General features: G+C 43.6%; 1 protein-coding gene across 9 annotated transcripts in view; it reads right to left on the bottom strand.

Moving 5' to 3' along the window:
• Zc3h7a (zinc finger CCCH type containing 7 A) overlaps positions 1–14,785 on the bottom strand; it is a 39,459-nt gene that overhangs the window by 8,741 nt on the left and 15,933 nt on the right. For 6 of the 9 annotated variants that reach the window (XR_015630748.1, XR_015630745.1, XR_015630747.1 and 3 more), the window contains 13 exons: positions 13,649–13,807; positions 13,358–13,438; positions 13,238–13,276; positions 11,236–11,269; positions 10,725–11,005; positions 6,937–7,144; positions 5,818–5,882; positions 5,106–5,292; positions 4,546–4,707; positions 2,858–3,054; positions 2,127–2,227; positions 1,065–1,246; positions 5–81 (listed from right to left, as the gene is read on the bottom strand). Coding sequence is in view for 4 of the 9 variants with exons in the window: in XM_087572729.1 (XP_087428855.1) it covers positions 5–81; positions 1,065–1,246; positions 2,127–2,227; positions 2,858–3,054; positions 4,546–4,707; positions 5,106–5,292; positions 5,818–5,882; positions 6,937–7,144; positions 10,725–11,005; positions 11,236–11,269; positions 13,238–13,276; positions 13,358–13,438; positions 13,649–13,807 (1,773 nt within the window). In the remaining 5 variants the exon portion in view is untranslated. The remainder of the gene's footprint in view (positions 1–4; positions 82–1,064; positions 1,247–2,126; positions 2,228–2,857; positions 3,055–4,545; positions 4,708–5,105; positions 5,293–5,817; positions 5,883–6,936; positions 7,145–10,724; positions 11,006–11,235; positions 11,270–13,237; positions 13,277–13,357; positions 13,439–13,648; positions 13,808–14,785) is intronic. The other 3 variants (XR_015630749.1, XM_087572731.1, XM_087572730.1) reach the window with 1 other exon arrangement.

Raw genomic sequence — 14,785 nt, 5'->3', positions numbered from 1 at the left:
ATACCTGCAGTCCAGGCAGGCTTGCTTCCAAACTTCTCCAGTACTGTCTGGATTGTTGAGCAATATCATCATGGGAGATACCTGGAAATGTACAAGTCTCTCTTAAAGAACACATCACAGTGGGCTGGAGAGATGGCTCAGTGGTTAAGAGCACCAACTGCTCTTCCAGAGGTCCTGAGTTCAAATCCCAGCAACCACATGGTGGCTCACAACCATCTGTAATGGGATCCGATGCCCTCTTCTGGTGTGTCTGAAGACAGCTACAGTGTACTCATAAACATAAAATAAACATTTTAGAAAAAAAAAAAAAAAAAAAAAAAAAAAAAAAAACACATCACAGTAACCCACTCCCATAGTCTCAGTCAGGCTAACAGAATTCTTAACTCTTCAAGCCTCAGGCAGCCTGATCCATCAAGGATGAACATATACTACATCACATTTTTTAAAATGGAGTGTTTACAAGCATAGTTCTTTATGTCTCTGAGGAATCGTCTCCCTAGTCATGAAATCCGTGCTACACGTGCACACTTGTGTCAATGAAAACGCATCTCTAAAAACACAAACATCACAGTAGCCGAGCAGAGCAGACCCACAGTCCCAGCTACTAAGGAAGCGGGGGCAGAGTCCAGATCAGGTCTGTTGGGGCTACAGTGTGAGTTCAAGGGCAGCCGGACAATGTAATGGTGACCTATCTGACATCAACAGCAAAGAGGACAGGAGATAAAGCTGACTGAGAGTTCTCCTAGAGTGCACACGGCCCTAAGTCCAATCCACCAGAGGGATGGAACTGCACACTCACATTTTTTATTACATATCATTTATCTGTTGTGGCACTCAGAGGACAGGCTGCATGTCCATTTTCTCCCTTCATGTGGATCCCAAGGAGCCAGCTCAAGCCAGCATGCTTGGCACGAGTGTCTTCCCCATCGAGCCATCTCACTAGCCCCAAGCTGTTATGAAATGAGCTGACTGCGAAGTGTGGCTCTCCTTACTACTGCTCTGTCCCCACCCCACACCTGGCTTCTATCTGGAGCAGGGACAGTATCAAGCCGACACACACCCACCTCTTTCATTTTGCATTATCCAAACTTTCAATTCAATAAGACTGTGGGCATAGAAGCACTCATCTTCCCTGACGCAGCCATAACGGACTTCGTGTCGACATAAGTCAAGCTGACACTGTTTATGAAAAGACCGTATTTTGGAATATTTTACTGTGGCCTCTCTCAAAATGTGAACAAGGCACCTATGAAAAAAACAAAGTATTTTGATTTTAGAGTGTAACAAATGTAAATTCTGGAAGACATTTTTGTTTCCTAAATAAATGGTTTGTCTGTTTTGAAAAAAAAGAAAAAACAAAGTAACATTTTAATACTGCTCAGCCAACTTTAAACACTATACATATATACATTCATACACATATGTACACATATACACATATGCACCATGTCAACTTCTAGTTTGAAAAGCCATTTTATTAACATTAGTCCCAGAAAAAAATTACACATGCAACTTTTAGTGGCATAATTATAGTTTAAACAACAACAAACCCATAAATGCACACCATGAGAACTTTTATATACTAAGTAATCAGTCTAGTAATTCAGAACTTAATTCTCAGAAAAATGAACAAAAAATACTTTTTAATTTCTTCTATATGTTTAGTGTGAGCACGTGTGCGTGTACACACGCATACACAGGACTAAAGGCATGCACGCTCACTGTTTTTCTTCTTGCTGGTTTCTCATATGACACCTGCTGTCCTGGCTTGCTATGTAGGTTAAGCTAGACTCAAGTTTGTGGTCCTCCTGCCCCTGTCTCCTAAGTGCTGACATTATAGGCATGTGTCATAACTCCCAGTTAAGAGACATGTTAAAAATAGTTATTACTTCTCAAAACAACAGAAGGGCTAAAGGAATGCCTTCTACTGACATTTTCCCCTTTTTCTCAAGGCACCGTGGTCTTACTATGGAGTCCTGGCTGACCTGAAGTTCAGGGTAACACCAACATTAAATTCCTCTGCTGTGGTAACCATGTGTGCCTCTAGATCTAGTCTATGACTGCCTTTATTGGATCTAAGAACATGTATGTTTGTCACTATAAAACAGGAGAAATCACCAACATACTTATTGTCCTCGAATTCATGCTTTGTGACCGGGTGAGAACAGGCAGTAGAGTTATCTTTATTTCTTTTACTTATCATTCTAGGTTTATGATCAAAACATTTCTGAAAGAGAGGAAAAAGAAGGATTATCACACAAATAAACACAAGTCTAAGGTTTGTGCCTGGAATACTGCCTTAGTATCTTCAGTATCTTTATACATTTATAATGACTAATTTGTACCAATCGATACCCAGCACAAAACCCTAGTACTATACGCTCTGCTCTGGTTGCTTTGAGATATGACCTCTATAGCCCACCACACTGGCTTTGAACTTCAAAGTGATGGCCCTGCCTCAGACTCCTTTACTACCAAGCCCAGCTTCCTCTCATTCTTTCAAAGAGTAGGAGTGGCTACTGGCTTAACCCTCATGGAGACCCACCTGCCTTATGTCCCAAGAGTGCTGGGTTAAAGGTGTGTCCACCATACTGGAATACTTTGTTTTAGTTGGTTTTTGTTGAGACAAGTAGCCTTAGCTGGCCTGGAGCTCACTATATAGACCAAAGTGGCCTGCAATTCAGGAAGATCTGTCTGTTTCTGCCTCCCACGTGCTGGGATTAAAGACTACCAGCACCTAGCCACACCTTCTTTAATGCAGTGCTGGGCCTCCATGTACACTAGGCTCTCCAATAATTTACACCCTCCACCACTCTCACCAAATTTAACAGCAGAAAATGAGTCGTGGAGAAATCACCTCACAAAGGAATGTAAACTCTCCAAGGTGCTCCTGGAGGATTTTGACCACAGTCAGGCTGATCTTTCCATTGCCGCCAAAGAAAGCCTCTCGACTGAAGGCCCCTGTCCTTTCCAGGGTCCACACATCTATCTCTTCTTGGCAATAAGCAAACGTGCAGTGGCCTGAATATCGACATTCATCGTCGGCAGCAACATCTGGAAAGGCAGGAGAGACAGACAGCTGTTTTTCCCGGGCAGTGAATGGCAAACACAGCCAGTGTCCAGGAAACATCCTAGATAACGTAGGTGATTCTGCAGGAACATTGCTCCCGGGAAGCAGAGGGTGGGAGTCTATCTTCCAGCTGAGCTGAGTTTGACTGCAATAGGGAGAGGATGCAGGGCTGCATCAAGGTTGAAACTGGTTTATAGGCAAAGTGGGACAGGAGACAGACATGGGGTTAAATTGCCAAAGCGTGTGTCACATATGTGTGAAAATGTCATTGTGAACAATCAATACTATCATAAACGGCTCGACAGTTAAAGAGCACTGGCTGCTCTTGCAGAGGACCCTGGGGTGCATTCCCAGTATCCACACTGCAGCTCACTCTTTGGAACTGCTCTGGACTGTGCAGGCCCTGAACTTAGGTACATAGACATATATCCGTGTAAACACTCATGTACATAAAATAAGTGAAAATAAAAACAAAAAGTAAGGTACACCCAGAATTAGCAGCTTCCTTTCTATTTTTGTTATTCCTCAGTGGCTTTCAAAGCTCATCAAGATGAAGCTTAAACTGAATGCCAGTCTTCTCACGGCACATTCAGAGCTTCAGGCCAGTGCTGTAATTCTATGGAGATGAAACCGAGTTCCATATTTAAAACCCGATCTAGGCCCTGTCACCACAAACTATAAATGCCAGGGAGCACAGACTTATTTAGGAAAGTAAATCTCATCACTTGGAGGGGAACAATGGAGAAGAATCTACAACATCCTCTTAAGAGGGTCAGGGGAGCGGCAGTGAGCCCAGCACAAATGTACAGGCCAGTGAGAGGCTGTCAGTGCTCCTCAGACACCAGACAGCACAATGACAGTCCACAGTTGACTGTGGGCTTTGTTTACAAATCTACCCAGTCTGGGCCATCTGCCTCCCCACCCTACAATATAAGTCCTAATGTCTAAAAAAAAAAAGCAGCAGAAATAACAGAAAATATGAACTGACCTGATTCAACACACTGCTGTGCCCCAGTCTAACCATTTTTTATTACTTTTGTTTTGTTTTTTTTTTTGTTTGTTTGTTTTTTCCAGAGCTGGGGACCAAACCCAGGGCCTTGCGCTTGCTAGGCAAGCGCTCTACCACTGAGCTAAATCCCCAACCCCTATTACTTTTGTTTTTAAGGCTTATTTATTTATTATGTGTACTGGTATGTTGTGTGTATGTGTATGTCAGATTCCCTGGAACTGAAGTTACAGACAGTTGTGAGCTGCCTGGGAACTGAACTCAGGTCCTTCGAAGAGCAGCCAGTGTTCTTAACCACTGAGCTATCTCTCCAGACCCTCACCATTTTTAATAACAGGAAATATTGGAACAATCATAGCCAACAGATACAGACGACAAGGCCTGGGATTAGCAGAGTGACTCCCCAGAAGATGCTTAGTCATGTAACACACACCAACTCACTATAAAAAATTGTAATTACAATAAATACCTTTGCATATATAATATGGTCCTTCATAATTTGTTTTTGTTGGTCTTGGACGTATTTTTTTCCATGATTTATCTTCAACATTTTTTATCCTACCAATTAAAATATCTTTCTTACATTTATGATCTAAATTAGCATGGTATGTGAAATCCATTAACTTAGGGCCTGAAAAAGACAGAGAGAAGATTGTTCATTTTTGAGCAAAACAAGTGGCTTTCAACTGAAACACGCAGTTTATAAGCAGTCATGAGCAGGTGAACATTGACCACCACTGGCCTGAAATCCCATCAGAAACAAACAGGCCACCAGAGTAAACTGGTGCCTTGTCAGGAAACAGTGTCCCCTATTCCAAAGCAGCGCTGCCCAAATGATCTGGGTAGGAAATCTAACTGCTCATAAAAGCAGAGACAGGCATCAGTCTGGATAGCTTTGGGAACAGATGCTGTCTGTTCTTTCCACTGCTTCCTCCCTAACATTTCAAAGCCACCAAAGCCAGGGCCCTTTCCACCTGGTCATGAGCACCTCACAGCTCACACTGCTGCCTGCTAGTTTGGTGTGCTGACCTGATTTTACAAAGCAGATCTGGCAAGCTTGCCTCAGCTCGTGGGTTCCTTCAAGGGGATGCCTAGGAGTCCCTGAAGAAAATGGTTTAGCGATCACACTTCCAAACAAGTTTCCACAGTCATTGCTAGGCTGACTTGTAATTCCCAGAAAATTGTCAGAGGCAAACAAACTACCTGGTCCATTCATCTGCAAAAAGAGTAAGAAAACAAAACAAAACAAAAAAACAAACAAAACAAAACAGAAACAGGCAACAAATATTGTACTATCACTAAAGAAGACCTGAATTCCTGTGGAGAGGAGGCCAAGGATGGCACCAACCTAGTCCAGTGAGCTTCTCTACTACAAACTGTCCGTTTCTGCATTTCCCTCTCAATTCTGGGCCCCTGTAGCGATCCTCTAATGGCTGGTACTGATGCCCAAGCGTTCTGCTTCTGCAGGACTCCCGTCTTCCATGCTCTGTTCATGTCTCCTCATTCTGTTAGTGCACTAAGGCTTACACTATCTCCATGGTGATTCCTCGCTCTGACAGATCCAGCTACACACTCAGGACATTTACACTGGATGTTTTGGATGAGCCTTATAACACTATTCCCCACAACACACAGAAAAATCAAAGGAGGCTCTCATTTCCATTCATGTGATTTAGTTACTTAAGTACAGGCCTAAACTCAACCTTAGTGATGCATTCACAAAAGAGGAAGTGGCACTTACAAGTAAAAGGGAGGAGTTACTGCTGTTAAGCGCTGTTCCCTCTCTAGCAGTTGAGGTGGACAGATCTAAAATAATAAAAAAACTTCAACAGACTTTTTCACTCTACCCACAGAATCCACACACAAGGGCACTGCAGCTGACTCGCTATGGCTTCCCCAGCTTTCCCGTCCCAATCCTGTAAGCTCTCTCACTCACTGCTGACAAAGAGGGCTTAGGGTCTTTCTTTTAGAGGCCAAGAGCAAAAATACCCTTAGCCATTATTGGAAAATTATCTACACGGGGTCTACTGAATAGGACTAAGACACATCTAAGAAAGTCATACCCGTATTCAAAAACTGTGATGTCGCCAGTGCCTCTATGACACTAAGCAGCAGGCAGCTCAGGGCTGGCTCATCTTAGTCTACCACGCAATTACTTTCCCTCTGCCATCCTCTGCCCATGGTTTTCAACCTCTTCACTCTAAGTCTCTCAACCAGTAATTTAGACTTTTGACCTTTAACTATATAACAATGTCTCCAGAAAATATGAAGACTTTCCTCACTATTTATGGTATGTAGTGATGCCAGGGGTAGCCCAACAGTAGAGTACTTTACATATGTGTGTAGCACTCCAGAAAAACAAAGCAAACCAACAACCAAAACCAAAACCAAGTATTCTGCCTAGTATCGGTCAGACTAAGACCTCAGTACTCTGTGATAAAATAAGGAGATGGGCTGCTGAGCTTGACATATAAAAGCCCAACCAGGTCTAAATGTTCTCATATTAACCCCAGATGGGAAGCTAGTTTCAATGATTTCCCAGTTCACATGCTTTAAGATGGATCCACTCTAACGCAGAACACACTTTAGGTCATTTGCCCTGAAACAAAGAACAGCAGCTTAGCCAATCATATGACCTAAAGTCAGTGATGTTCCTGTGCCTACCCAGATGCCGTTGATTCTTACTATCAAAATGGCAGTTAGGTCAAGCCAAGTCCAAACCTGAAGGCTCCCTCTTTATAGCTTAGCCACAGTTAAGAACAATTCAAGAGCCCACCACTAACGGTGCTTTATAAAAGTGTGGTATGTTGTCATCTTTAGACAATTGGCTGGTTATTGGTAATTTAGGAGAAAGTCTTACCTCGAGTGGACTCAGTCACCGAAAATGCATTTAAAGAAGAGTAGAAGTCTTCCAAGGGTGAAGTCAGAGGTGGAAAGCACTCTGCAAAGGAGGGCTCAGGAGCGTACCTTGCACCAATGGGCAAGGTTCCAAGCAGGGATGGTGCCCTGAAGGGGAAGCCTGGAGCTGCGCTGGCAGTCGGGAGGGGTCCTCGGACCAGGGTGGAGGACTGAGGAGAAGAAACGGGAACAAGACCCAAGACCCTCTTTCATTGCCTTAGCTTCCTGCTTTTACCACCAGCTTATCAAAACAGACCTCCCCCACAACCCCTCCGTGCCCTGAACTGAGGGAATGAGCTGCACAGAATGCTCGCCTCCAAATGAAGGTTCAGTGCACACTCCTTCCTCTCTGCCCACCGCCCGGCCATGATGTACTGGGTCCTTTAAGATCCAGTTCACAACTAAGATTGAATCTTGCTGGAGACTTTTTAAAAGACAGGGTCTCGTGTAGATCGGCTCAAACTTAGCGTGTTACCTTAGATGACCTTGAGCTTCTTTTCCTTCCCTGCTGCTCCTACTTCCCATGCTACCATGCGGTACTGAGGATGTAGCCCAAGGCTTCATGTATGCTACACATCATGAGCTACATTCTTAGCCCTCAATTCACACTTTTATTTATTTTTAAACTTTTAAAATGTATTTAGAAAGGGGACTAGATGACAATGAGATGGCTCTCAGATTGACCCTTGCCCCAACAAGGAGAAAGAGAAGGACCAACTGCTGCAATCTGTTCTCTCACTTCCTTACTCACCTACACACAAACACATGCATGAACAAGTAAAGGATAAACCATAAAGACTGTGTGTGCTGTGTGCATATGTGTGCTGGCGTGCCTCTCCCTGTGGGCACGTGTGAGGGTAGTGGCTTATGTCAGGACATCCTCAGATCCTTTACCTTATTCTGACACAGGGTGTCTTCACTGAACCTCACAAGAGCTTGTGACTCAGCTAGACTGGCTGGCCAGTCTGGGAAGCACTAGTCTCTGCATGGTCTAGCTCTGGGCATACAAGCAGGGAGCACATGCTCCCAACTGAGGTCCTTCTACTACTTGCAGTTACCCACTGAGTTCACTTAAGGCTTAAAAAGTATTGGGGTTGGGGATTTAGCTCAGTGGTAGAGCGCTTGCGTAGCAAGCGCAAGGCCCTGGGTTTGGTCCCCAGCTCTGAAAAAAGTAAGAAAAAAAATAAAAAAATAAAACAAGGGGCTGGAGAGATGGCTCAGTGGTTAAGAGCACTGACTGCTCTTCCAAAGGCCCTGAGTTCAAATCCCAGCAACCACATGGTGGCTCACAACCATCTATAGTGGGATCAGATGCCCTCTTCTGGTGTGTCTAAAGAGAGTGACAGTGTATTCATATAAATAAAATAAATAAATCTTAAAAAAGACAAACAAACAAGATTTCATTTTTAAAAGGAGATTTATTTATTTCAATGTCTGTTTTGACTACCAGAACTCCCTGAGAGTTACAGACAGTTGTGAGCCATTGTGTGTTAGGGTGTTAGGAATCAAACCTGGGTGTCCTGGAAGAATAACTAGTGATCTTAACCGATGAGTCATCTTGCCAGCCCCAATATTTAATGTTTTTAAGGGAAGTAATTTGTGCTTGTGTATATGTGTGTATGTGTGTATGTATGTATGTATGCACACATAGATGCATGTTTAAATTATATGTTTACATATAGAACATGTATAATATATAATATATATTTCTGTTATATGTATAGATGTTCTACTTGAATGTATGTCTGTGCACTACACATGTGCAGTGTCTTCAGAGGCCAGAAGAGGGCATCAGATCCCTTGGAACTAAAGTTACAAACAGTTGTACACTGTCATGTGGGTGCTAGGACTCAAACTTGGGTCCTCTGGAAGAAAAGCCAGTGCTCTTAACTGCTGAGCCATTTCTCCAGTGTGTGTGTGTGTGTGTGTGTGTGCGCGCGCGCGTGTATCCATCCCTGAGTATATGCATGAGTTCAAGAAAAAGATCAGCCTTAGGTATCATTCGTGATCGTCTTTAGGACCTGGGTTCACCAATTAGGCTACACTAGCTGGCCAGTGAGCACCAGGAATCTGCTTGTGTCCACCTCTCCAGCTCTGAGTTACAAGCTTATACTACCATACCTAGCTTTCTTACACTGGTGCTGGGCTCAAACTCAGGTGCCATGCTTTTATGGCAAACGCTTTTGTGGGCTGTGGTCTACGTGCAGGTGAGGGCAGGTACAAGATAAGGCAAGGCTTGCGATGGGGCAGTGAAAGAAAGGCAGGCACAGAGTTTTGGAGAGAGGAGAGAGAGAGAAGGAGGGAAGAAAAAGAACCGAGATGGAGGAGGAGAAGGATGATCCAGATTTGTGTGGCCTTAAAGGGCCACAGGTAGTATTTTACAAGGGATGGATTTTTACAGGATGATTTGTCTTATCTAGGTGGGCAGTTTAGATCATTATCAATTGGCTCTGAGTTTATTGTATGGATGTTTTGTGGAGTGAGAATTTACTAATATAAATCTGATTGATAAATTACAAGTTTCTGGAGTTTTGATTCTAATGGTTACTGGAAGTTGTAACTATAACCACAGTGGGTTATATCACAGTGGGAATGTGAGCAGAGTGCGCAGAGAGAGAGCCTCTGTGTGGAACTGGCGTGGCAGTGACCCGCCATGGGAACTAGATGAATGGCAAGATCATTACAGGGCCCAGAGAGTAGCTGTCGGTAACGTGGACTGGAAATTGGGAACTTAATGAGTCAGATGGAGGCATTTTGCTGAGATAAAAATGCCCTGCAGTTGCCTAGCAAGCGCAAGGCCCTGGGTTCGGTCCCCAGCTCCGAAAAAAAAGAAAAGAAAAAAAAATGCCCTGCAGATGCCATATGGCCCGCTGGAGCCAACACGAGCATGGGATGGTGGCCATTTTGTTTTAATATTTACCACCCCACACTTTAGTCACTGACCCATCTCCTGAGCCCTCAATGCCAGTCTCTGTCTGAGTGATATGCTGAATTCCCCGTTCCAAAGCATGCACCACTTTCCAGACTGTGTGCTTCTTTGTTAGTCAGCAATGACCAAGTTACCCAGTCACCCTCCAACGAAGCAAGTAAATGCCAACATAAGAAATCCAACATTAATCCCAGATGCAATACAAGTTATCTAGCACATCACATTATAATTTAAATGGGAGGTAACTATGTCCTTGAGACTCAAGAGTAGGGCTGGAGAGATAGCTTTGTGGGTAAAGTTCTGGTCTTGTAAGCTTGAAGACAGGAGTTCAATCCCTGGAACCTTTGTTAGAAAATAGATAGATAGATAGATAGATAGATAGATAGATAGATAGATAGATAGATAGACAGACAGACAGACAGACAGACAGACAGACAGACAGACTGATTGATTGATTTAAAAAAATTAAGAGAGAGAAGAGGAAGGGAGGGGCGGGGAAGGGGAGGAGAAGGGGAAGAGAAGACAGGAGAGGAGAGGAGAGGAGACTAAACAGAACACGTGAGATGGCTCATCAGTTAAGATACTTCTCTTTCAAAAGACCAGAGTTCTGTTGCCAGCACCCATATGGGGTAAACATCCCCACATACATCCTCTGCCTGTAACTCCAGGATCTAATACTGTCTTCTAGCCTTCATGGGCACCTGTGCATGTGAGACACACACACACACACACACACACACACACACACACACACACGCACGCACACACGCACTCATACACGCTCATGTTTCTTATAAGAGAAACTGAACAATGAAACTCACCATAACAGCATCGTTAGTTTCTGGGGCAGAATCAAGAAGAGCATCTATTTCATCCCCAAGGACAATGTCATCATCCAGAAAAGCTTCTGATATGGTGAAGGGGATCTTCCCTCCATTTGCAAACACTGTGGACGGCAGAGGGCTCTCATCCACTTGCAGTTGTAAAACAGAAGTTACAGGCATAATAGGAACCGAGGCCAGCTCACTCCCAATAACATGAGAAAAACTGGATGTGGGAAGGGAGACAACCGAAAGTGCTTCTTGCCTTGGGGTTAACAAATCTGTAACATACATAGAAATTTAATCATTCTTAAGACACTTTACAAAGCAGGAGTGTTGTTGGGCCAATAATAGAGGACATGAAGGCTAGGTGACAATATGGACACTGTCACTGGACAACACTATATATAATGTAATGTAATGTAATGTAATGTAATGTAATGATACAATACAGTACAAGCGCACATCCTAACCCTGGCAGGTGGGCAGCACGTTAGCAGGAGAAGCATACCTGGTTCAATATCTTCCACAGAATGGTTCACAGCCTGGAAAGTAAAAAAGATGAATCATGTTTTCAAGATTCTGAACTCTAAAACAATCTATAAGAATTCTAAAAGAGTGGTGCAGATTTGCAACGACATTTGAGAAGATTCAAGAAATCAAAGGAACAGTCTCCTGCTCTATTTTGTTTGTTTTTAGACAGGGTTTCTCTTGTAGCCCTGGCTGGAACTTGCTCTGTTGGGCTAGAACTCAAGAGATCTGCCTGCCTCTGCCTCCTGAGTTCTGGGTAACTGAGTTCAGTGTTACCATCATGCCCTGCCTCTTCTTCCTTTAAAACAGGGTCTTGTGTAGCCCCGGTGGCCTCAGACTCAGGATGGAGCTGAGAAGACCTTGAACTTCTGGTCTTCCTGTTTCCATATCTGAGGTTACACAGACCTGGATTTTTACTTTTTTTTTTTTTTAAGATTTATTTAATGTATATGAGTACACTGTTCTTATCCTCAGACACATCAGAAGAGGACATCAGATCCAATTACAGATGGTTGTGAGCCACCATGTGGTTGCTGGGAATTGAACTCAATACATCTGGAAGAGCTCTTAACCACTGCTGAGCCATCTCTAGATCTCAGGTTGGCCTTGAACTCACAGAGTTCCTCCTGGCTCATCTCACACTTCTAGACTACAGAGTGCATGGCCACACTGACAGGCATTCCTCAGAGGCTATTTAGAAGGGAATAGGGACTGACCTCATCACCATCCACCAGTCCTTCACAATGGCTAATGCCATCCCAACCACCAAAGGACTTTAAAGTTTAAAAAAAGACTAATTGTCAGAAGTGGTGGCAAATGCCTTTAATTCCAGCACTTGGGAGGAGAGGCAGATGGATCTCTGTGAGTTTGAGGCCAGCCTGGTCTACTGAGTGAATTCTAGGACAGCCAATATTACACAGAGAAACCCTGTTTCAAACCAACACCTCCCCCTGGGGGAAAAGCCAAGACAGTATTTATCTACATAGTCTTGAATGTCTTGGAACTCTCTATGTAGACCACGTTGGCCTTGAACTCAGTTCCTCCTGCCTCTCTGCTTCTGAGACCTGAGATTAACAGCATCTACAGCCATTTCCTAAGAAAGTTGCTTTGTTTAACTTTTTTTTAAGCTTTAAAAATTAGATTTGTTCATTTCATTTTATCTATGTTTTAACTATGTATGTCTATACACCACATGTGTGCTTGGTGTCCTGGAAGGACACGTGACAGCATCAAATCCCCTGGAACTGGAGTTACTGAGGTTATGAACTGCCACATTGGTGCTGGGAATTGAACCGGGTCCTCTGCAAGCGCAGTCAGTGCTCTAACCACGGAGCCATCTCTCCAGTCTCTTTCCTTTCTTTTTCTTTTCTTTTTTTATTTTTTTTTTCTATCTGGCACATCTTTATTGGCTTTGAGATTTATAAAATAAATCGTGAGAAAACGTAAAGGAATTAGAAGACAGGTAAACAAAAGCAATGCTGAGACCCTGGAGGGACATCAGTGCAGTACTGCTCAGCTCAAGGGGAAGTGCATCACAGCAGCAGTGCAGCAGCGGGTCTGTCGTGGGCTTCACTGGCTTTTCCTAAAGCACCTTGAGTAAAAGATCCTTACAGTAACAAATGCAAGAGACTCAAAACAGGGCAATACATTTCCATGTGTGCCGAACCAGGTCCAGACTGAACAAAAGGCAGATAACAATGTTCTTAAACCTAGTATCTGGCCCAGAGCCACAGTTTTCAAAGAAAACTGAACATCTGAGCATTCACATCCTGTCACATGCTCTAGTGGCACGCAGGAAATGCTGGCTGAAACTAAAGTATGGGACTTGAATTGCTTTTTTGTTGTCTAAAGTAATAGGAAGCCATGGTCAATTTCATGTTTGAGGCATCAAAGAGAACCACACTGAAAATACGAAGAGCTCAGCTGCTCAGACCTCCACTCCTGCTTTTCTCAGAAGCATGACCCCTGTAGAATAACCCTACCTTGGGAGCCCCGTCCCCAGGAACTGCTTTCAGTGAGAGCTGAAATAAAATGAAAACACAATTTCAAAACAGAACTCAAGATTATAAAACAAAAAGAATTCTGACAGAAGTTTTGCTTACCTCAGCTCTAACATATGCTTTCCTTATTTTAAATCCCAATTTCTGAGCTAATTCTTGAGTTAGCTTTATTACATGTTCATCCTAGAAAAAGCAACATTCATAAATGTATCTGAGATGAAGCAAGGGAGCAGGCTGTGACATTTCCCATCTAGACGCCTCCTTTGCTATTACATTCAACTGAAGCAGTTGAGGGTTGCATGGAAACTTGGTTATTTAACATTCTATTTCCCCACGTGAAAGCCGTAAAATACTCAAGATGCAAACAAATGAACTGAGGCACCAGTTCCATACCTGAGGCACCGCTAAGGAGCACTTTGCCACGACATCATAGGCCTCTCTGTAGCGCCTTAAGTCACTTAGAGCCTTAGCCTTCCGATACAGAGCCTTGCAGTTACTGGCATTAACACTGAGGACAGCGTTACAGTCTTCTAAAACTTTATCATGGAGACCCTGGAGGCAAAGGTTAAAAGAGAAGCCAGAATCACAAGATTAGTATCACACTCCATACCTGTTTCAAACATGGAAACAAATGCATGACTCCATTTTATAACCTTCAACTTAAACTCAAAGTTCACCATGATATTCTTCATTTGAGTGACCGTTCGACTATTCCACATAGATAAAAGTGGGAAAACTACCATGACTAGCTATATACTCCCTACCCTATATCAGACAGGCATGAGTATTTGGTCAGATGGTAGATCTCCAAGGAAGACAGCTTCTGAGACATGTGTGCCCTATTTCCCTCCTCCCTGTCATCAGTGCTCTTAAATCCATTAAAAATGACAAATGTGGAGGCTCGAGAGGTGGATAAGCAGTTAAGAGCACTGGTCGCTCTGAGAGTCCCCAGGTTCGATTCTTGGCACCTGCCAGGAGGCTCACATTTGCCTGCAACTCCAACCCCAAGGAATCAGACAAGACATCTCTTCTGGCCTCAACACACACGGGCGAAACACTCACACACGCTGCACACGAATGGTGCACACATGCATGCTCGCAAGACATAATTATAGCAAAAGAAATAAAGCTAAGAAATATATTCTTAAAGCTGAATGGGGGTTGGTGAGATGGCTCCTCAGGTAAAAGCATCTGTTGTGTAACCTCATGACCCACAGTGCAACTAAAGAATTAAAAGTTGTCCTCTGAGTCCCATGCTCTTGTTCTCCCTGCCTGCCCCATGTTAATAAATGTAAGTGCCAAGTGTAACTCTAGACGACAGTGTGCTATGTATAGATTTCAGGAGGGCTGAGGAAAGGGCTAGGGCACAGCTCAATGGTGGAGGGCTTGCCTGGCATGTGCAGGCCCTAAACTCCATCCCCAGTCCCACGAGAAATAAAACTTCCTGTTAAAAAACAAAACAGTAGCAGAAATACTGCAAGAGACTGCTCTTGGCTGGCACTCAGAAGCCCTCCAGGAGCATAGAGCTAT

The sequence above is a fragment of the Rattus norvegicus genome, chromosome 10, assembly GCF_021556685.1.
Source record: "Rattus norvegicus strain SHRSP/BbbUtx chromosome 10, alternate assembly SHRSP_T2T, whole genome shotgun sequence".
Taxonomy (NCBI): Eukaryota; Metazoa; Chordata; class Mammalia; order Rodentia; family Muridae; genus Rattus; species Rattus norvegicus.
Note: the sequence above shows the minus strand (reverse complement) of the source record. Positions and strands in the feature narration are given on the sequence as shown.